Source organism: Balaenoptera acutorostrata, chromosome 14 (assembly GCF_949987535.1).
Source record: "Balaenoptera acutorostrata chromosome 14, mBalAcu1.1, whole genome shotgun sequence".
NCBI lineage: Eukaryota > Metazoa > Chordata > Mammalia > Artiodactyla > Balaenopteridae > Balaenoptera > Balaenoptera acutorostrata.
Genome location: NC_080077.1, coordinates 84,460,880 through 84,485,039, shown reverse-complemented (window position 1 = coordinate 84,485,039; position 24,160 = coordinate 84,460,880). Strand labels below are relative to the sequence as shown.

Sequence of the window (24,160 nt, the reverse complement as noted above, 5' to 3'; positions counted from 1 at the left end):
AGCTGCCCTGCACGAGGCAGGTAATTGGAACTGGCATCTCTGCACGAGGCCACAATCCTCCAAGAGCTTCCCCCACAATCAAAAGAAAATTAATACGAAACTTCACACAGCTCGGGTAAATGAGGAACCTTGTTTTTGTCTGAACCCTGGGTGAAAAAACAGTAAATCTCTTGTAAGAAATTGAAATCATATCTTCTGTTCCTAAGGTAGATTGTGTAGACTGAATTTATATTGCCTACATTGTGATTGAATCTCAAGGCAAGAAATTAACATTCCATTTGGTCCTTGGTCAGTGATATCTTCAAGCTCAAAAGACTTCCATTCCTTTATAATCAATGGCTTAAGTTCCAAAGAACAGACAAGTGCTAAGAAATGGCCCCCAGAGAACCAATGTTTGGGCTTTATCAATTGGATTTCTTTTTCTTTTGACATGGTTTCTGTATTTTACAGAGCACGGCAGTAATGGCTGAAGCATTTACGCCAGGCTTTAGGCTGAAATGGTCAACTTCTGATTATCCTTTAAAATATCTCAGCACCAAGAAAAGCACTCAATTTCATTTCATTTTATATGATTAATGTATGTTATTGAAGTATAGTTGATTTACAATGTTGTGTTAATTCTTGCTGTACAGCAAAGTGATTCAGTTATATACATATGTACATTCTTTTTCACATGCTTTTCCCTTATGGTTTATCACAGGGTATTGAATAGAGTTTCCTGTGCTCTACAGTAGGACCTTGTTGTTGATCCATCCTATGTATAATACTTTGCATTTGCTAACCCCAGACTCCCACTCCATCCCCCCTCCCCCCTCCCCCTTGGCAACCACACGTCTGTGAGTCTGTTTCTGTTTCGTAGGTAAGTTCATTTATGTCATATTTTAGATTCCACATATAAGCAATATCATATGGTATTTGTCTTTGTCTGACTTATTGCACTTAGTATGATCATCTCTAGGTCCATCCATGTTGCAGCAAACAGCATTAGCACTCAATTTCCACTTGTCCTACTTTGCTAGGTCTCCTCTAGGAAATGTGTAGGATCAGTCAGAGGGTATGAATTGAGGAAACATTCTGTGGTGGGTGAGTTGGGCTTACAAAGTAATCACCGCCCATAACAGGGATTTACCTTTTCTTTCTCTCTTGACTCTCCCTTTCATAACCCAGTCATCTTTTCCCCTAATCTCCCTAAAGAGATCCTCCCTGAAATGTTCCCACCACACCCTGGCCCATATCCTGCCACTACCTGACATTTTGGCATATTTGCTATTCTGATCCCCTTTATTCTATGCCCAGATAAAGGTATGGATCATGGTCTGGGAGGCCTAAGACCGCCAGCTTAGAAGACAACACAGATCAAGGAAAGCTGTGTGACCAGTTCTCCCTGGAAGATCCCTTTCACACACACACTGTGAGACAGAACAGCGACTTTCCTAGGGGACCTGTATTCATTTATACAGCAAACGGTTTCATTAGAACAACTTGAAAACAATGATTCTCATGTCTGTATTTCAGAATTTCAGGGTGATTTGGGGTCCAGAAGATACTTGATAGCATCACATTCTTTGAGTGTTTTTTTACCTTTTAAACTTTCTCAGGCTGGACAGTTTATAGACAGAGTTGCTTCTCGAATCCAACATATCCTTGTGGGAAAACTATAAATCCTGATAGGTTGCAACCTTATGACTCAGGAAATGGCAAGTGTGAAAGGAGCTCTCAATCCTGGGAAAAAATGAGTTAGATATATTATTTCCCCAAATCCTAACATTTTATTCATTCTCATGTCTTTAGAACTAACCTTGCCCGCCGTAATGCTACTGTTATCCCCACAAAGGCCCCTAGTTATATTTTGAATGTTGCTGTATTGATTTATTATATATACAATTAGGATTTCCCAGAAGATGTCATTTGAACTTTGTGTTTTGTTTTATTTGTTTTATTGTAACTTAGAATCCCCCAGAAGAGTTGTTTCAGTGTGGTATGTAGATCTAGGTAAATGGAAGACCTTGATACAGTAGTATATCCATGTGGGTCAGGAAGGGAGGGTGTCTGAGCTGGGGCTTCATGACAGCAGAGTCCCAGACATCCCAGTGACAGAGCAGGACATGGGACAGGGCCTGTCACTACAGAAACTGCCCGAAAGGTCTACGTGGTCCTGAACATCAACTCTGAATCTACAAAATGGAATCCAATACTTACCTCCCTTGCTTTTTGCTTAGGGTGTCTTAACAAATCAAAATAAACAGTATTAATAACATAGCATTTCTCCAACTAGTATTTCTGCAAAGCAGTGAGAGGTTTAGTAAGTGTGATGCCAAAAATAAGCGTTTGTGCTCAAATATCAGTAAGTTTGGCCAGTGCTAACTTTGGCTACAAATTTCCTTCTTGTAGGACTTCTCACCACCTTTCATGGATGCAGTGCGCCCTGGATACATTTAATCAGGGTCACTTTCATTGTGCACCATCTGTTAACATTTCTGTAAACTGTTGTTCTGAGGTCAAGGCATGGAGCAATGCCAGAGCCTCATGAAGGACCACAGCCTGTAGCCTCCTGTGCCTCTTAACTGGTGTAGCTTCATTGTTCTCAATCGCAAACCACCAAGAGCACAGTCTTATACTAATACTAGGGAACGTTAGTTTCCAAATTTAAAGATGTGTGATCTAAAGCAAGATTAGCTTCAATTATTATTGTTATTCAGATTCTTCCTCTGCCACTGATGAGATGTGTCACTTATGTGTAAGCCTCAGTTTCCTCCTTTGTAATATGGGAAGAATAATAGCATTCAACCTTCAAGGCAGAGACCTGGCTTAGCTTTCTTCTCTTTACTTTAGTGCTTAGTATACTCAATGTTCAGAATTTTTGCTGGATGAAAGAAATTATGAATGCATGCATGCAAGGATCAGTGAAACTTGCAAAGAATAACAAGATGAAGTCCAGCATAGACTCTCCTTTTAAGACCTACAGGGAAATGAAAAACAATGAAGAGGTCCATGTGGATTGGGTTTAGTCAATGGAAATATCTCAGAGCATGAACTTGTGTTTATGGCATAAAGTTTCATGGAGAATGTATTCTGCTACTGGTAAAGATTAAGAACCCTGATTTTACTAAGAGGATATGGGGTTTACACATGTATAGACTGGTAGACAATATATTTATCCTCTTCTGCCCAAAGTTTGTCCTGCTGTTGATTCTTTTTTTTTCATCTTTATTGGAGTATAATTGCTTCACAATGGTGTGTTAGTTTCTGCTTTAACAAAGTGAATCAGTTATACATATACATATAGCCCCGTATCTCTTCCCTCTTGCGTCTCCCTCCCACCCTCCCTATCCCACCCCTCTAGGTGGTCACAAAGCACCGAGCTGATCTCCCTGTGCTATGCGGCTGCTTCCCACTAGCTATCTATTTTACGTTTGGTAGTGTATATATGTCCATGCCACTCTCTCACTTTGTCACATCTTACCCTTCCCCCTTCCCATATCCTCAAGTCCATTCTCTAGTAGGTCTGTGTCTTTATTCCCATCTTGCCACTAGGTTCTTCATGACCTTTTTTTTTTTTTCCTTAGATTCCATATTCTTAAGTGCCAATGCATTAAAACAATGCAGTGTGGCTCACAAAGCAGGTAAAACCAGTAGAGAGAGTGGCAAGGTGTTATTTCCACCTGGACGGTCTTCAGTCTGTAGCCCCATAGAGAAGTAGATGCTTTACTTACATCCCATCAGGAGTTTGCAATGTAGTTCATAACTTCATTATTTAAAATTACTCAGTATATTTGTCCACATGGAAGCATACCTTGCTTTTTCTATAAGATATGATTGTGAGCAGTCGAGGACATTACATAGACAAGTCTGTTGGGAAATAATATATACATTTACTGTGCAGTATTTCAGTGCCACTTTCCTTAATACGCTAGTATTATATAGAACTTAGAAATTCAATACATATCGATTATTACTTCAGAGTGCACTAGTAAGAGATTTGGATTTTAAATCAGATTTTTTTTTTTAATTAATACTAGGACTGTGGAGGAAAAAAACCACCTGATTTCCAGAGTACTATATGGGATTAATATTTCAACATTAACAATATTGGCATTTGATTGTAATAATTTTTACCTCTATTTTCCACCTGTTGTATTAGTACTGAAGTTTAATTTGAATACTAAAGCTTGGTGAAGTGGAAGCAGTGGGTTGATGATGTGGGAGTTTAGTTTCCAGGACAGACCAGTCTTGGTATTTACTTCATATCTGTTTCCATAAATGGTTGATTCTCTTGTAATGCTCTCCATCCTGGTCACCTCTCAGATTTGTTTTACAACCCATGAACATGCTTTAGGGAATATGAAATACCTTCATATACATTATTTCTACAATTTACAGCATTATCTGTATTAAAATCCAAAAAAGTAATGATTACCTGCACATTTGTATGCTTAAATTAAAATTATGTGTACCTCTTGTTTTCGTTATGGTAGAGGAAAATATAATCCCTTAATTCCTTTTTCTCCCATGAAGTAGGAGTTTGCATCTTATCTAAAAGAAGGTATAGCTCTTCATAGTCTGGAAATGTTGTACCATGTCACATATAGTAGGAAAGAAATCCCAGAGCCATATATATGTGTGTGTGTGTGTGTGTGTGTGTATATATATGTATACAAATATATATATATATATGTATTTGCCTCTGCTAGGAAAATACAGCAACAGGAAGAGGGAATCTACCTTTAAAAGTTTATGTAATAGGAGGAAAATATTATATAAAGAATATATAATATGCACAAAAATAGCCTAACCTCAAATATTTCTTCAGGAAGAAACAAAACATTTTTTTCTACACAAATCAGAGCTGTAATAATAAGGAATGCTCTCATTTAATTGATTTTAACAGTACTGCACAAAAGCAGGAGTTATGCTTTAAGAAGTCATCCTATGGGCTAGTGGCCATTTGGTTGTCATAAAAATCCTTTATTTAGCCCTCTCCACAAATAAGCGCACAGCAGGAGAAAGGACACTAGTTAGAGTGACTGGGGGATAAGTAAACAGAAGGAATGGCTGGGAGCGGTGTCATCTGGCAGAGAGCTTATTTCCTGAATCCCGTGGATCTGGTTAAAAGCCAACAGAGATGCCAATATGCTTCTGCTCAGTAAGTGCTACCAGGCTCCAGGCCACTAGGCCTGGAGGCTTGTGCACGGTGTCCTATCCAGGCAGTGCCTGCATAGCTGCTCAGTGCCCGCGATGACCTGAGCCGGTCATGCAGAGTGACTTTCTCCTGCTCAACCAGCATCCCTTCGTTTCCATCTTCTGCCGCTGCTGACCTCCGGGTGGTTCAACGGCCTAAGCCGAGGGCAGGAGGAGTCACTGTGTGCACTTCTTGGATGATCTTGAACTTGTTTCAAAGCCAGGCTGACAGTCCCCAGGCTGGATTTCTCTGCGAGTTGCTGTCATGTGTGCCCCCGGTATACCCGTGTCTTCAGAAGGGTGGGAAGACGTGAGGGCTGCAGACCCCGAAGAGGGGACCATGGAGGCCCCGAGAGCAGGTGCCGGTAAGCTGGACCAGAGTCTGGGGCGTGGGAATCCCACTTCATTGTTTCATCTGGTTGGACGCAAGTCCGTGTTTAACGCTCCCTCTCTCTCTGTCTTTCCTGAGTAAATATTCCCGGTGTGCGTCAGGTAGGATGTGATTTTGTTCCGTTTTCTCAACAGAGCCAAGTTTCCAGCTACCAACTTGATCATCAGTCTTTCTCTCTGAAAAGTCATGATGAGATTTACAAGATAGCCCTAAATATTTTAAGATGATTAATCAAATTTGTGATTTGTTTTCTTGCATAATAGCTAAGTCCAGAAACATGTAAATATTAAAAGTCACTGTGCTCTGAAAATAAGGGAAAACAATAACTAGTTGTTTAATTGTGTGCATGACTTTTGTTTGTAGTCAACGTTTTCTGTGCTTTGCGATCTCCTGTTCAAACAAAAAATGAGAAAGACATAAGTTGGAGTCATTATTAGCAGGAAATCAGTCCCCAAATAGGAAGTTTGTGTCACTTTTTCCAAGTAATGGGTCCTGAGTGCTTGTGGAAGAGCTGAAGCCTTTCCACGAACATAGGCCTTGATGCTCACCACAGCGCCATAGGTCGATGGTATATGTGAAGCAAGCTCACCATTGCGGTCGATGTTAGGTCTTGTATGTTCTCTCCTAAGAGAAATTAGTCTGCTGGTCTTTGGGGTGGCAGTGGTGTCACAGCTGAGTGGCAGGCTAAGAAACATGTAGCCCCAGAGAGGGATATGTGTGGTGCAAAAGGGACAGAGTGGTAGAAATGTTTTCAATGAATAAATATTGTTAACATAAATTTCTGAATTGACGGATGAAGATAGGATTCTTTTTCCTACTTACACGTGGACAGTGGCCTCCGTGAAGGACACTCATTACCCATTCATTGGATCTTGGAGTATGTGGTACCCAGATATGAGTGAAAGGTCCTTTAAAACAAGGTCAACCTTAGCCCCTCCTAATTTTGAGGTTCTATTTCGAATCTGTAATTAAGAAAGCTGTGTGTACCATTTCAGAGACCTTACTTGGTTTATCAAACATCTTTGGTTAGAAATAAAATTTGTTACCATGTAGGGGACTCAAGATAGTTACAGCAAATTAACATAAATGTATAAGATGGAATGAGAGGTAGATATTAGATGACTAGCATTCAAATGATTTTATCATTTGGAACAAGCCCATTCCAGGTGCTAAACGAGGAAAAAAAGAAATAGGAGAAGAGAAATACAAAAAAGAAATATCTCAAAAGTCAGGCACGACGATAGCCACATGTGGTGTAAGTGTTTTAATTCCGTTGCCTACATAAGCGTATAAGATCACAGACTCTTATATTTCCCTCGAATCAAGCTCTGCAGTGCCAGGCTCAGCGGGCGGACTTGGGTATATTGGTTGTTGAAGGTTTTGATTCTCCTTCCACTGGTTCTCCTTGGTATTCGTCCGTCTCTAGACCCTGCTGTTTGTGCGTCTTGATGACAGAGGCACAGTGGAAGAAACCAATCCAAGCCCCATAAGTTTCGCCCCGTAAACCTGTCTGGAGGATCGTCACCGGCCCCACATGTGGCACGTGGAGGTGGATGAATGTCGGCCCCCCCGGCCTCACCTGTTTCCCCACCAAATCACTGTCACTTTCACAAAAGGTGGCGCAACTTTGAGGTGACCTACGGATATAATCACAGCAGCTCGTACCTACCAGGTGTCATGGAAAGCTGGGCCTCCCAGTCACACAAAGCCAAGTTCAAATTCCAGCTCTGCTAGTCCTAAACCACGGACCTTGGGCAAGTTAACTGTCTTCTCTGAGCCTCATCTGTAATATGGGGTAAATAATATTGACTTTGCCTTATGCCTGTGAAAAATAAATGAATACCATTAACATGCCTATTTATCACACGATTTGACAGAGATTCATTCACCTAATGTTTATTTCCCTTTCTCTTTTCAACCAGCAACCATGTGGCCAATTTTTTATTCAAGCCAGTTTATGAAAGCATACTTAGAAGTTTGGGGTAAAGAAAAAAATATAAAGATTCTAAGTAGAGATCCCAAAGCTGCTTTTTTAAGAGGAGAAAACAATGTTCGCATTAGTCCATTTGTTTCAGGCTGATATTTTGCGCTTGCTTTGGTGACGATGAGTGAACCGTAGTTCAGTATTAGTGTTTGCCTTATCTGGTAATTATTTTTGACCAGTATCTATAATTTCTTTTAAAATTATTATTTATTTATTTATTTATTTTTGGCTGTGTTGGGTCTTCGTTTCTGTGCGAGGGCTTTCTCTAGTTGCGGCGAGCGGGGGCCACTCTTCATCGCGGTGCGCGGGCCTCTCACTGTCGCGGCCTCTCTTGTCGCAGAGCACAGGCTCCAGACGCGCAGGCTCAGTAGTTGTGGCTTACGGGCCCAGCTGCTCCGCGGCATGTGGGATCTTCCCAGACCAGGGCTCGAACCCGTGTCCCCTGCATTGACAGGCAGATTCTCAACCACTGCGCCACCAGGGAAGCCCCCAGTATCTATAATTTAAGTAAACACAGTGCATTTAGTTTAAATCAACGAAACCTGGGTCTTAATTCTCTATTATCATCATTTGATCATTTCATCTTCTAAAACAAACTAGAAGCAGTCTGCCCCGACTTTTCAATTATAGTCCCTAGCGGATTAGACTAGAGAAGTTCGTTGTTTCTGGAAACTGAATGATATACCACAATAAACATGACATTGGAGCAGTGACATCATTACAAAGCAGCTGTTCTGTGGTATATGGTCCAGGGGGATCAAGAAATGTTGGGGAACTGGTGAGAAGACGGTGATCTCGTCTCAGTGAGAAAAGTCTAGTGGACGGTGAGTTGTGATTGCACAGTCATCAGAGACCTGCATCTTTAAAAATACTGGAGCTGTGAGCCCACCCCATTCCCCTCGATCCCGGCTACACCGGTTTGGGTTGTCCCTTTGCCCCCTGGAGACGATCCCCCGTGAGCGCCCGGCTGGCCGTCTGGTACAGCTGGACAAAGCTCTGTGTCCTACTCCCGGCACTTGCTCACGCACTCCTGGCTTACGCTTCCTTCTGCCCTTTGTCCTTGGGCTGAGTAAGGTCTCAGGTAGGGAGACTGAAGAGGGAACGATGGGTTTCACAGGGCTTGGCAGGACCACGGCCAGGGATTGAGATTGGCACCAAATCATCTTAGGTGAGTGCTCTGGGGTCCACCAGCCAGCAGGGGGCTGCTGGCCTTTGTCATCTTAGCCCCTGGGTGTCTCCTTGAAATGTCACTGGGGGGATAAGAGGAGGGCCTTTTCAAGCCTCTGCCTGAGTTTTCTGTCCAGTGCTGGCTTTAAGGGACCACTGCCTTACAAGTCTCTGCCTGAAGGAAGGTAACGTCGTCTGTGCATTGTTTCAGGAAACGGTTAATCACGGACCTCCTGGAGCTTTGGTGTTTGCTAGGGTGGGGACCTCTTTAGCACAGCACAGAGCACTATAGATCAGTAATGCGGTAATCAATGAGAATCTGCACACTGCAGAGATCTGTTTTGATGACAGCAGCACTTATGGCCTTGTTTAGTGTCACCGTTGTATAATGTTGGACACTGCAGGCTTTTTTTTTTTTTTTTTTTGGTGTTGGTTTAGAATGCAAGGACCGCAGGGGCTGTTATTTAACATTTCTTTTGCACTTCCGTGGATTACTTATTGTGTTGTGAATTTGCTGCCATTGCTAGCTAGAGTTTAGTGATCTGATGCCAGCAGCCTCTGTTTAACTCCTCTGATGCTGCGGTTATGTTTTCTGGATTTCTGCAGCTTCTACTCCTTCATACATTGCATTCAAGAACAGGTAAACTAAACTAATATTAATCTTGTGCATAAATGTAAAATTAACAGAATATTCGTTTAATTATCTAAAAGAGTAAGATATTAAAATGCTTCATTTAGATTCTATCAGCAGAGAATAAGGAATATTTTGCTTTGAACATGGAAATTACACAGATATATTATCATTTTGAAACGCAGTGGTAATCCTCTAGTTGCATTGTATGAAGTTATTTTCATGTTTTAAATGAATATCTGAAGTGTACATTTCGTTGTCTACAGTTTAGTATTTAACTCTCGACTTGATATATGTACAATAGACAATTAATTCAGAAAGTATGTATTTTCCTTTCTGATTGACCCAAGGCAGTTGTTTTCCCTGTTTACCGAATTTTACTGAAATCAGAACGCTTCATAGTTTAATCTTCTTAAAAACAGAAAGTTGTAAGTTTGTCTGTAGATTGTTATTTCGAAGTGTTTAGACAAAGGCTGCTGAGGCCAGGTTTCCCGTGACCGACAGCCCTGATTTTAGAGCATGTCGTGGAAATACCTATGTTTTTATGGGACGTTAAGCTGTGGACTGAAGGGAAACCTGCTCGAATAAGGGGACCAGAGAGCCCAGACAGAAAGAAGGAAAGGGCAAGGCAGTGCTTTGGGTGTGGCAGATTCGGGTGTGTGGCCTTGGACGACAGAGCAAGCCCTCCTGGTCCCCGTTTCCATCTGCCAGTTTGATAAAGACTCTGCTGGTCTTCTCAGTAGGGATGGAATCACATTTTTCAGGCGCTCAAGATCGTCTGATGGTGATGTCTGTGCAGAAGGAGAGCTTACTGTTAAGGTTTTAAAGGGATACAGTCTTCTTACTAAAGGGGGACCATAGAGCTCTTTTGGCCTTTCCTTCCCTTCACAGGGTTTTAGCAGCTGAGGCTTTTCTGAAAGGCAGCTTATGGCTTTTTTGAATTAAACTGGTAAATCTCTGGGCTCCGTTGAGAGTCTTTTGCCCCATAGGCGTTGAGGAGTTCGCAGTGTCCTGAGGGCACCTGCTGGCAGACTGCCGCCCGGGGTGGGGAGGGCCGGGAGGCGCCGCGGTCCCGCGGCAGCAATGCGGTGCTGATGCAGAGGTGCGGGTTCTGGACGCCTGCCAGGGATGCCGGCCATCCTCCCTCGCAGGCAGAGCGTGTGCTCGGAGGGCAGCGTCCGCCTGCTCTTCTCAGCAGAGGACTTTCACGAGGTCCCCTTCTGCTGAGGGCAAGCTTAGGATCCAAAGACCGGAGGCAACCGGTAGAGCAGCTTCCAGCCACCTCCCCCTTGAGAAAGTGTGAAGAAGCAGTTGTCGCTGCCTGTCCTGGGCTAGTTCCCGTCCATGAGTCTAGACACAGTACGTGTTGCTTTGGGGAGAACAGAAGGATTTGATTGCAAATTGAGCTGCGTGCTTGCAGCGTGGCTGATCATCCCTCGCTGAGGAAGGTGGCGAATCCTGTGTTCATGGTCATCATTCGTGGGTCCGGGTGACGGACAAGCCACCCTTAGGGGAAGCCTGAGGCCGGGATGGTTCCGCTCCCACGCTGTGTGTGAGCGAGGAAGGGTGAACAGCGTGGTGGACTCCTGTGTCCCGCTCTGAGTGACTTACAGTCTCTACACATGCACGTAGGAGGGCAGTGGCTTTATGAGTAAAGTGATTCTCCGTCGGGCGGAAGATGGTCCGCTCAGGTCTCTCCCAACTTTCTGACTTTACGTGGTGCAGTTAAGTCGTTGTGCGTGGTTGGAAAGCTCTGCAGGAAAAGGAGATGTTCTCATTTTCAAGTGCCGTCTGGGAATGTTCCTGAGGAGAGCTCTGTCAGGGGAGTGAAGGAAGGATTTGGGAAACAAAGACGAAAATCTCAGTGAACAGCAAGTATATATTCTTCCCTATACTCCTCCAGATAATCCACAGACACTTTTAATAAATAAAATACTTTCTGTTCTTCTCAATTTTCTAAGGCCAGGGAGATTGGGAAGAAGCACGTCAAATTACAACATAGAGGGATCAATGAAAGAACTAGCAATTATCTTGTAATAATATCAATAATTAAGGAGACTTAATTATCTTGCCTGTAAATTGCAGGCTAATGAAATGGGTTTAGTTTTTGGACAGCCTGCTTCAACTAGGCCATCTTTAGTCATTAAGAAGGGAATTGTCCTAATCATGTAATGAGTTGGTCAATTTGTTGCAGAAATGCAACCAAGAACTTTGAATGCCTAGTTAATTTAAATTAGTTGTCTCAGAGGAGGTTTTATATGAGTTGTATACGTTTTAAAGACCTGGAAGATAAATTCTGACAAACTCTAAACACTGAACAAATTTTAAAGCTGACTTCAGAGAAAGGGGGCATATTGATAGTAACAGATGGTGGGTTCTAGCAAACATGTTCTCAATAGGATAAGATCTGTCATAGATTTTAGACTTACTAATAGCTTTTGAAGGGGTTTTTTTTGTAACAAGAAGCTGTTAGCCTTGCAGTGTTTTTTTCTTTCTCCCTCTTTTTTTTTTCTCTAGAGAATGCTTCGCCCTTGAAGCTTACTCTTAACTTCTAAGCAGGTCCAAATTGGAACAATTTTTTATCCACTTTGAAGTTTTACTTTTATTTCAAGATTATGTTTTCTCATAACTTATTTAGGTTATATAAATTTATTACTTCTGTACTTTCCCTTTTAGCAAATGTCTTTGAAATCAAGGCACTTGTCAGTGAAGAGTAGCACATCGGTACATAGTATTTCTCTTGCCTATTGATATTCAAGCCTTTTAAAAATATGCTTTATTAGAGTCTTGATAACTCACGAAATTGCTTTCTGATGTGAATTCCCTTGCCCTCTGTATGTAACCGCAAAGTTCATTTTCCCTGAGTACGGTTTCTGGTTTTCCTGAGTGTCTAGCTTAAGTAGGGGTCTTAATTCAAGCCTTCCCCTGAGGCTGGGGCCCTGCAGGAGAGGATCATTCCGGGAGCTAGAGGGAAGGCACCTGGGCAGTATAGCAGGTCCCAGGCTGAGTCACTCCTTCATCCAGACTCGTGAATCCTTTGCTCTTAATTTGGGTACAGATCGTGGACCCTTAAGAGAAGTAGAGGATGCAACGTGCTCTCCCCAGAAAAACACTTAGGCACACAAAACTTTACACACAATCTTAAGGAGCGTATTTATCTCCTGAGTCTAATCAGAGACCGTGTAAAAGGGCTCACATAACCCAGATTATAAAGCTTTCCTTAAAGATCACAAAAGCAAAGTACTTGACCTTCGGTGGTAGAAAAAGTCCTGCCTACCTGAAGGTAACCCACTTCTGTTCCACAGTTAGTGGATAAACCCGAGGTCCACCAACCACGGTGCGGGAATGGGGGAGAGTCTCGGGCAGGGCCCCTGCCAGTGGGTGCTAGCTGGGGTGAGCAGAGACCCTGGCCTGCTGGAGGTGGGCCCCAGGGCCCAGGCCCTGCCTGGGAAGACCTGCTTCAGAATGCTGTTGCTTAAAAAAACTTAATTACCATTTGATATTTTCGTGAGCCCTGTTGTTGCAGATCATAGTAGAAAAAAAAATCCTTTCCAAGCTTAACTCTCTACAAGATAAATAAATGATTAGATACATTGATATAGGTAAATGGATTAGGAATGACTGAAAATTCAAATATAACAAAGCATGCCAGCATTATTTCACTGCACCTGGAGGGCCCCGGGGCTTGTTTCTGTTCCATACGGCTTGACAGAGACTAGTTTTTTCCTGACAAGTTAAGTCTCTTTGACCAATATGCTGTGATGCTCTGATTTCAGAGGCTAGTCTTATTCTAGCTCAGACGCATAGTTCTAGAAATCTCTGTGTAAGGTTTGTCTTAGTCTATGAGATTTTACTGTAATCAGCTATTCAGTGAAGGCATGAAAGTGATACAACAATTGAGCACAAATTAAAAGTCTCCAAAATATTGGTTTAATCTGAAGGCCCTTAGAGGACTGGTGAGAAACCCAGGTTTTGTCCTGAGGAGAAGAATCCCTCTTTGGAGTTTTTGCTTGAAGTCGTGCCTATTGAGTTTGCTGTACAGAATCTCTGAACACACTGTGTTTAGTCTCCACCAGCCCTGGCTGCTTTTACAAAGGTCGATGGCGGGGGTACGTTGTTTGTGTCTGTGACTTAAAAGCACATCTGGATATTTGATCTCAAATGTGATGCAATGATAATTACACTGAACAGAGATGATAGCAGGCCCAAAGATAAGTGTGTGTGTGTGTGTGTGTGTGTGTGTGTGTGTGTGTGTGTTTGGGTGTGTGTGTGTAATTTTTTGCCATCAAAACTACTTGTGCATCACTTTGGAAGACAAAACAGAACTGTCAAAATTCTTAGTAAAGAGTAAAATTGTAAAGGCTAGCAAGATGTTGTCTTTCAATGTTTCGGCCCCTTCCCACAGTAGAAAATGCAAACTAGCCAAGCAAGAGTAATACAGAGTTTCTCATTTGAAAAATAAGTATTTAACCATTAAAATACAGTTGCAACAATTGCCTTAATCCAAGTTCTCTAAAACTATATTTCGAATATGAATAATAAGCCATTTTTACCTAAAACTAAATTCTGCTTACCGTCTTGCCAGGTAGAAAGAAAATGAGGTTGAGTTTGGGAGATGCTACTAATTGACTCATTTTAAAATGGAGATGAGCCTTTAATTTGATTTAAAGTACGTATTAAATAAACCTCTGTGTATTGGGGGAAAGTTTAAGGTAAACTCTGATTTTTTTCTTAACATTGGAACGATTATAATCACTATAGTATCTTGGTATTTCTTGTAGATTCTATTCATTTCTCCAGCCCCTTCTTGCTGTGATCAGGGAGGCATTTTAGCTAAAATATAGGTTTCTTTATATGGAAATAGGCACAGTATAATGATCTTATGCTGTTAAGATCATTGAAGTTATTTGATCAATCTTGAATGTGCTCATATTTATTGGGAGAAATTATTTAAAGATTTTTTTATGGATTTATGAAATTTGCATTTGAAAACACATGTGAAAAATTATTGCTTTTAACATTATTGAAATAACATTCAATTTAACCATTTCATGAAAGAGTTAAAGGTAGTTTCAATTTTCAGATTCAATGTCACTGAAAATTTTACATATCAGTGCTAACAGTACTCAGTTTCAATTTTTTCACCAAATATCTGTTAATTTCATAATTTAATTCTGTTACATACTCAATCCCCTAGAAAAGATAGTTTTGTTTGCTTTGCTTTGTTCTTACTTGAGAGACATCAACTTTGGAAAAAATCTTTGGAAGACAATTTAGCCACTCTGTATATAGGACATTATACAAAGAGCAATTAACACTATATTTTCCTTTTTTTGTACTGCATTCAAAAAATGTCAAAATATAACATTCAAAGGGAGAAAATAAATAATATTTATAGTGCATGAATCCTTACTTTAATACCCAATAAGTCTAAAACAGTTACTACATGTTTCTGTTTTTCCTAGTATTGATGAGTAATGACTTAATTTTGGAATTGTGGAAACTCAGCCTCAAATCCCTGGATGGCTGAGTTTTCAAATATGCTGCATATTTGCCAGCCACTTTGTTATTGATGCTATGCATTTATATTATCTTAATTGAAATATTTCTCATCAGAATTGCAGCTTACTGTCTTTTTTGTTGTTGTTTTAAAGCAGGAAGGCAGAAAAGAGTGTTTCATCTTGTTTTCATAAAAGTTTATATGCCATAAAGTCATTTGTTTAGTTATCGCCTAATGGATATTGTTTTTTTGTTTGTTTGTTTGTTTTTTGTTTTTAACATCTTTATTGGCGTATAATTGCTTTACAATGGTGTGTTAGTTTCTGCTTTAACAAAGTGAATCAGTTATACATATACATATAGCCCCATATCTCTTCCCTCTTGCGTCTCCCTCCCACCCTCCCTATCCCACCCCTCTAGGTGGTCACAAAGCACTGAGCTGATCTCCCTGTGCTATGCGGCTGCTTCCCACTAGCTATCTATTTTACGTTTGGTGGTGTATATATGTCCGTGCCACTCTCTCCCTTTGTCCCAGCTTACCCTTCCCCCTCCCCATATCCTCAAGTCCATTCTCTAGTAGGTCTGCGTCTTAATTCCCATCTTGCCCCTAGGTTCTTCATGACCATTTTTTTTTGTTTTTTAGATTCCATATATATGTGTTAGCATACTGTATTTGTTTTTCTCTTTCTGACTTACTTCACTCTGTATGACAGACTCTAGGTCCATCCACCTCACTACAAATAACTCAATTTCGTTTCTTTTTATGGCTGAGTAATATTCCATTGTATATATGTACCACATCTTCTTTATCCATTCATCTGTCGATGGACACTTAGGTTGCTTCCATGTCCTGGCTGTTGTAAATAGAGCTGCAGTGAACATTTTGGTACATGACTCTTTTTGAATTATGGTTTTCTCAGGGTATATGCCCAGTAGTGGGATTGCTGGGTCGTATGGTAGTTCTACTTTTAGTTTTTTAAGGAACCTCCATAGCGTTCTCCATAGTGGCTGTATCAATTTACATTCCCACCAACAGTGCAAGAGGGTTCCCTTTTCTCCACACCCTCTCCAACATTTATTGTTTGTAGATTTTTTGATGATGGCCATTCTGACTGGTGTGAGATGATATCTCATTGTAGTTTTGATTTGCATTTCTCTAATGATTAATGATGTTGAGAATTCTTTCATGTGTTTGTCGGCAATCTGTATATCTTCTTTGGAGAAATGTCTATTTAGGTCTTCTGCCCATTTTTGGATTAAGTTGTTTGTTTTTTTTGATATTGAGCTGCATGAGCTGCTTGTAAATTTTGGAGACTAATCCTTTGTCAGTTGCTTCATTTGCAAATATTTTCTCCCATTCTGAGGGTTGTCTTTTCACCTTGTTTATGGTTTCCTTTGCTGTGCAAAAGCTTTTAAGTTTCATTAGGTCCCATTTGTTTATTTTGGTTTTATTTCCATTTTTCTAGGAGGTGGGTGAAAAAGGATCTTGCTGTGATTTATGTCATAGAGTGTTCTGCCTATGTTTTCCTCTAAGAGTTCGATAGTGTCTGGCCTTACATTTAGGTCTTTAATCCATTTTGAGTTTATTTTTGTGTATGGTGTTAGGGAGTGGTCTGATTTCATTCTTTTACATGTAGCTCTCCAGTTTTGGATATTGTTTTAACATCAGTTTATTATGTTGCCTGGTAAGACAGTTGTGTTCTCAGAGCTACTCACAGTATCAAAATGTTGAGGGCATGTAGAGCCTTAACCAATTTGTTTAGTTTGTTTTTGTGCTTTTAAATTTCTCTGTCCCGTTCCCTGTGAATTCTTATTGATGCCAATATGTTTGTCTGTAGCAACCCTTACTTGCTCTTTTACAATGTGCATCTTCAGTGGTCCTGTGGGGTCGAATGCCAGAGAAACTGTCTTATGATTGTGACTAAAATTATGAGTGAAGGCCTACTGGGTTTTTGAATAAATTAAGTCTGGGAGCTCAGATTTGTGATGTTGGTTTTTGCCAGAAGAGAAGTCTTTTTCACTTGCTTTCCATTCTTTGGCAAGATTCCCAAGTAACGTACAATAATTTGCTGTTTACTGAATGCTGTGGTTTAAGCTCAAGACAAGCTAACATCTGTACTTCAATTGCATTTTAGTTATTTCTCATGGCAGGAAAGATATTTTGAGATTGATGGATGGAAACATCTATATTTTAATGAAAGCAGGGTTTACAATAAATATATTAAATAATGTTTTGGGTATATTCATTCAATTTTATTTTAATTCCCACTTTAAAGTCTACCTTGGTACCAAAAGTGACTTTACGTTTCTACCAAATGTAAAAATACAGCCATGTGGAATCAGTGAAAAACGTGTAGAAAAGATCCGTGAGGGAGAATCAAGATAGACATTTCAGCTGTAGATTTAACCATAAACATCCTAATACATGTGCTTTGAGAAAAATGTCATTAGTTAAAAATGTATAGCATCCATAACATGAAAGTAAACCAGTTGTAGGAGTGCTCACTGATTTGTCCTGACACGGACACCGGAAAGACGTTTCTTGCGTGTGGTTTCATGGAGAAGACGCTTAGTAGCAGCAGCGGTGTCTGCGTGATGATCTGTCTAATGCATAACATGTTGAAGGACAACATGGTAAAAGAACAGTGGGGCAGAGGTGGGATACAGCGCAGCCCGGGCGCGTGGCTGGTGGTCCGGGTTAATGCACAGCTAGATTTTAGAACAGCTAAATGGATTCACCGCCTCTCCCTCACCAAGACCTCTGTGCACATTATTGTTCTGAGTTAAACGTTTCAGAAATATCCAGGGACAGGGTGTTCCAGGATATGTCCTCCCTGATCTGGGCTTGGGTAGGTCAGTGCAGCTGGGTGACTGTGGAGTTCTCTGTTTAAACAGCCAGCGCCCTGGGCGTCCTGAGCGGAACCCGGTCCTTCTCAAGACGGCACCTGACCTATGAGCAACCAAGAAACCACCTTGAGCACTTTGAAGGCCGGTGAGGCATCCTGATGTTTTAAAGTAACAGCTTTTGGTATGAAGGTTTAATCTAAGAGGAATATATTTTGAAATTATTATATTGGAAATGTAATTCTGGACTCATTCATCCCAACCTTAAATATTCAGGGTCCCTTTCCCGTGTCAGTGGTTTCAGCTCCTCTGAAGTGAGATGTCTTGGTAATTAGCAGTGCGTATCCTGTGCACACGTGTTTGTGAGGATGCCTCTTCCCTCCGTTTGCTTTGTGCTTTGTTACTTGCATCGCTTGCTCCCGTCACCTGGAGTGGGAGCCCAGCTGAAAGGGGGTGACTCTGGACAGCTTGACCGCTTTGGTGCTGTGGCAGAGATCTAGCGCAGTGACCTTGCAGTGTTTTGCTACCTGGTTTCCCGTGGCTATAATTTTGAAGGTGTATTTACCAGTTTTCTCTAGAATAACATGGAGGCATAACATGTTCTCCAAATTGCTATGCCTAGTGATTTCCCACCGCCAGTCAAGGAACTTCCAACTTAAAAAAAAAAGTCCTGTAGTAGATCTATAAAGTATTTGCTTGCATAGCCAAAATAAAAACAAAGGCAAACAAACAACAAAAGAAAAGAAAAAAAGAAAGGAGAAAAAACCCCAATATTTATGGTAACTTACTTGGCGGGAGGAAGCTCTGGTTTCAAAACATCTGTTTCTGTTACCAAAATGTTTGCTAGGGTGACTTTATTTTCTACTGTTTTATAGCTTCACGATATATTTTTTTATTTTTATTATTTTTTTTAATTTTTATTGGAGTATAGTTGCTTTACAGTATTGTGTTAGTTTCTGCTGTACGGCAAAGTGAATCAGTTATACGTATACATATATACCCTCTTTTTTCGATTTCCTTCCCATTCAGGTCACCACAGATCATTGAGTAGAATAAGTTCCCTGTGCTATGCAGTAGGTTCTCGTTAGTTATCTATTGTATACATAGTAGTGGGTATGTGTCAGTCCCAATCTCCCAGTTCATCCCACCCCTCCTTCCCACCTTGGTATCCATAAGTTTGTTCTCTACATCTGTGTCTCTATTTCTGCTTTGCATATAACTTCACAATATATTTTTAAATGGTAAGCAGTATCAAAAGAACTTCCGTTTTGTTCTGTATACCCTCAAAATTCATCTTTGTCATCATTTGAGTATGTTTCTTTTATATCATTAAAACCAGGATAGTGTATTGATCTCCCTAATTTTCTGTCTCTGGGACGTAAAGGCAGGTGGAAATTGATTGGACAGTCAGGATTATTGCAGTGAATACTGTTTTGCTAGGGCTGCCTGGGCATGAGGTCTGGATAAAGACTCGCGTTTTCCTTGATCAGAGATATTTGCATGCAGGGTTCTTTCTTGTAATGTCTGTGCTGTGACCTCACCCAGCGCTACAGCTTCTGAAACCTTCGGGTAACACCCAGTCCCCAGACGATGAAAACAAATAAACCCCGGTTTTTTCCACAGGGTTTCCTGGCTGGTTGTTCCGAGACTTTGCACGTGACAGCTGGTCTGCCCGTGAATGGAGTGCTCAGTGTCACAGAGGAAGCCTGGTCAGTTGCAAAGTGGCAGGGACACCTCCCTCCTATAGGCAGTAACCTCCCCCCCGCCATGAAGGGTCCTGGTGCCAGGAAAAGGGAAGCAGGGTCCCTAAGATTGTGAATTTGGGGATCTGCCCCCAAGGGTGCTTCGCTACGCTTTCTATGTGTAGATTCTGGGGAAGAAAGGCTCAGTCATGGGGCCTCAAACCATGTTTACGCATGAAATTTATTTTTCTCGAAACTATTCTCCGTGCACATCCTTTTGCGCTGTCATCAGTGACCTCAGACCTTTCTTTAGGTACATTTGTATTGTTATGTAACATGGGTAATAAATACAGTCTGCTCTAGATTTCCTGAAGACCATAAGCATCCTTATTTTATTATCCTAGGGCACAAAGCGGTGTGTGTGTGTGTGTTTTCTGTTTGTGTTGCTCAGAACTTTCAGAAATTTGAATTTACTGACTTCCTTGGAAGCCTGTGGCATCGGGTCTATGTGGAGGTAAGGGACACAGACATCACTGCTGTGGGAGTATTTCTGAACCCTGAAACTTCACATAGTCTCAAAAATATAAATTTATGTGACCTTTAAAACTAGGAAAATCAAACTGTTTACTCTCTGAAATAGCTTTTTATTTCTCCATGTCTTTTAGCCCATTTAAAGTAAATCCACAAAATTTTCTGTGCTTTCCCGAAGCCCCAGCATCCAGAGCGACCCTGTTACAGATTTAAATTTACAGGTTTTTTTCTTAAAACCATCAATCTTGTTGTGATGTAGATTATTTTGTTAGGAATATAAGCTAAAAAAAGGGAATATTAGAAAGTTAGGAATCTTATAACCTATAAGTTTAACCTATATTAAACCTATTTTAATATAAATATTAAAATATATTCCATAACTAATGTCTGTATGAAATAATTTTAAGATAATACAGGCTGGTTTCAAAAAACATTTTAAGGGATATCTTTGAGTCATCAGAGAAAAAATATGAAGAGATAAAATAGCCTACTTTTTTCGTGATATGGAAGATTTCAGTCACAAATATGTTGCTTATACACCAAAAGCGTTTTATTTTCTCACATGAAAATATGATCATATAAAGAAGAAATGACAAAATGCTTATTTTCAGATGAAGGATACATTGCACAACCTGGTCAAATTAATTACTTCAGATATTTGGGGTTAGGGTAATCTGTATACATCTCAATGTATAGACAACCTCACTAAAAAGGTAACCATTTCCTCAATCCCCTGGGCTCCCACTGGCTTTGTGGAAATTAACAGGAAGATTCCCGCTGCTGTTTCTGTGTGTGATGGCTCCTTTTCTCACCCTGTAACAATCAGGGTTAAAGAAATACTCCTTTCTTCTGAGCACTTGAGCATCTGTTGTAGACCAGGCCAATTAATAATTTTTATAAACAGAGTGACTTTAACATTCTTCTGAGCCCATTTCGAGTCGTCCAGTGGAAAGATTACTGATACTACTTGTATTTTAGCTATGATTGCTATCTAACTATCAGTCTGATCTCTAACACTGTGATTTCTTATTCCTAATCTCGATTACGTAATTAGACAATACAGTCTATTTCTAAAGTCCTTTACAGTTTACAAAACTGGCATATCTCATTTAAGCCTCGTGGAACTTTTGTGAGGAAGTGGCATCATCCCCATTTTATAGAAAAGGACAAGGATTATAGAAACGAAGAGACGGTATCACGATAATGCCCCTGATACGGCAGGGTTAGGGTGAGACTCACAAGTTTCTAGCTTCCAGTGCAGTGCTCTTTTTACACCGCAGCTGGTTTTTATATGTTTTATAGAAACGACATAATTTTAAATATTAGGTTAGATGACACTGTTAACAGAGAAATGAAAATATAGGGAGGTTCTCTGACTAGTCAAGGTTTCAAAAAAGTAAACTGTGGGGCAGAAAAAGTATTATTACATGATGTTAGCATCGACAGAAACGCTTATCAGTGTTATCATTGGAAATACTTTTCAGTGTATATTTTTACACTCCAATGGCCGCTGGCATTTCTGGGGTGCTTTACAGTTTATATAGCATTTCACGTGCATTATCTCATCCTACCCTCGAAAGAACAGTGGGATGCTATAGAAGTTATTATCTCCAAAGTTGAGGGATTAATTGATACGATGGAGCTCAGAATTCAGCCAGAAGTGTTGATTCTGAGTTGCACATAACTGCTTTGTAGAATTGTGTGGTGGTCGGGTTGACATTCCCAAAATTAGCTCTCAGATTCACCAAACAATACATATAACCACCTCTACCAAATATGCTTACAAAATTCTCCTTTCCCAGATCATCTACCAGCCTTCTTGCCTGTGCCCTAAGATTATAAATCACAAGAGACAGCATCACAGGTCCTCAAGCAAATATTTAATCTTTCTCTAGAGATAATTCAACTCTGGAGGTTCTATTCAATATAAATAATTTCTGAAAGCAAACATCTTTGACACCTCATTAACTTAATAACTAAGAGTTGATGCATTTACTTGAACTGTCAAATTAATAAACCAAAGAGAGAGAGACGGTAGTATTATTGGTTCTATGATAGAAACAGAGCACATTGTGAACAAATGAGGATTTTGAAAGTGAAACTTGTAAGGTGCATTTGGAGAACAGCTACTTTTAACCAATCCCTAAAAGCTGGAGACAATGTAATTCTTCCAAGGAATGACAGTTGGTATGTGTGACCTGGGCCAACACCAGAAACTGGTGTTCCTTAGAATTATTTCAGTTCCTTAGAATTATTGAAAAGGTTTTTGCTTGAAGGCCACGAGTTTGGAGATGCCACCAGCCCTGCCTCAGGCCTTGCGTTCAGGGGACACAAATCTGCTACTTAATTACACAGCATTTGCCATCAAATTGTGGAGTGGACATTGGTGTAGATTCTGAATGAAATCACCAAAAAATACTTGAGGACCAAAACTTTTCTATACTAGGAACTTAGACTGACAGGAATTCGATTGTGAATGACAAGTTACTGATTTTGCATCCGTACACATAGTATTTATTACTTCACAGATTATGTGGTTAATGATTAAATTTAACACATACATGTTCCCATTTTACTTTAATGCCTGGATACTAAGTCCTATTAAATAATATTTGTTTCTTATCCCTGACTGTTAAATACACTTTGGTAAATTTAGGCTTTCTGGGGCTCTGCTGTATAGAAAATTATTGCTGACTGATTTCACAGTTAGCTCCATTATTGTATATAATTTCAGGGTAGGAGTGAATATACTTGCCCTTTGCAGGCATAGAACTCTCTAAAAGGAACTTCTAAAATATGAGGAAACTATTCAAAATGGCATTTTCGTTATATGAATCAGAAGTTAAGATTTTTATCTCAGTTCTTAGACTTCACATTTTATTTCCTGTTTATGAAAATGTCCTTGTACAGTATTAAAATGGATTAAAGTGGATGTTTTTTATCATATTATAACCAAAGCAATATTTGTTAACTTGTGTGCTGATCATGGTACACAGTGTTAAAAATACCCAATTTTGTCTCAAATTAAAACCTCGTTCTTAGAACTGAGTTGGCTTTTGCATATGCACGGTATATAGACATACAATACACATGTTTTTGCCCAATATTTTAATTTGTCTAGTGTTGTGCTGTAATAGAGTACCCTAGGATTCATCTAATTTTATTGAGTCTCAACATATATCCTGCTGTAGATTATAAACAAAAATATAAGAGTAAAAATTTAAAGAGGTGTACGAAAACTCTGGGAAGGACAATTCTTCTGATTTTTGGTCCATGATTTTTATAATTGTCTTGAATGGTGGCAATCTGTTCTATGTAGGAAGAACAACTGATTTTTTGAGATGAGAAGTAGCAAAATTATGGATATGTATTAGAAGTTGTTCAGAGTTACTGTGAGTTGATCTTGGAATTGGCTTGAGTCCCATCTTTTATCATCATTATGATGACGTTATACATTATATATGTATATAAATATATATATGTATATTATATATGTATATGTATTATATGTATATAGTGTATACAAAATACATTATATATGTTTTCTGGTGATGGAGAAGTCCAGATTTTCTAATGCTTCAAGGCTTTGGTGTCGATAACCTTTCCTTTACTACTTGCACCTTAGAGGGGCATTCCACTTGGTCAACGGTAGCTGCTATGTAAACTGTGAAATAGGTATTTAATGTGTGAAATTAGTTATGGTTCTCTCCTGACAGTTTTAATATACCCATACACACTCAACCATGCATCTGTATTATTTAGAAGGTATTTTTGTTCACTGCCTTCTATTGGTCTTATTGGAATCCACTGTGCTTTGCCATTAGCTATCACGAGGTACAAAGATTTAACTCATAGAGATGCATGCTTATGCATTGTTACCATACTCTTACCATAATGACCTGGGTTTAGGAAAAGGTAGTTCTCTTTACAGAAAGCTCATGTGTCCTTAGCCGACTTTTATTTGTGCAGTGAAAGCTGTCTGCTTACTTATGAAGTGTAATTAACCTGCTTTTTCACAAGGAATAGGATAAAAGTCTGTTTTCCATGTTTTCACAAAAAAATAATGCTCAAATTATAACACTTCAGTGGACCTGGATATTTATGAACTTGCCATTTCAGTTGACAGAAGCATCTATTTCCTGGATTTAAATTAATGACAATAGTAAATTTATTCCTTTACAGTTGTATTGAGCATTAGAAGCAAAATGCTTTTGCATCAATTTCATAAGCAAATACCATGCATTTATCATTTT

The 24,160-nt window shown here is 39.9% G+C and overlaps 1 protein-coding gene across 40 annotated transcripts in view; it reads left to right on the top strand.

Moving 5' to 3' along the window:
* The window catches only part of RIMS1 (regulating synaptic membrane exocytosis 1), a 465,974-nt gene that overhangs the window by 273,585 nt on the left and 168,229 nt on the right, over positions 1-24,160 (top strand). For 36 of the 40 annotated variants that reach the window (XM_007166655.3, XM_028168809.2, XM_007166651.3 and 33 more), the window contains exon 1: positions 5,174-5,543. The exons of 2 other annotated variants lie outside the window; for them this stretch is intronic. In XM_007166655.3, coding sequence (XP_007166717.2) covers positions 5,444-5,543 — 100 coding nt within the window. In that variant the 5' untranslated portion in view covers positions 5,174-5,443. Of the gene's footprint in view, positions 1-5,173; positions 5,544-8,651; positions 8,722-9,273; positions 9,361-24,160 lie in introns of those variants that run through there. 2 more of the 40 variants (XM_028168758.2, XM_028168736.2) reach the window with 2 other exon arrangements.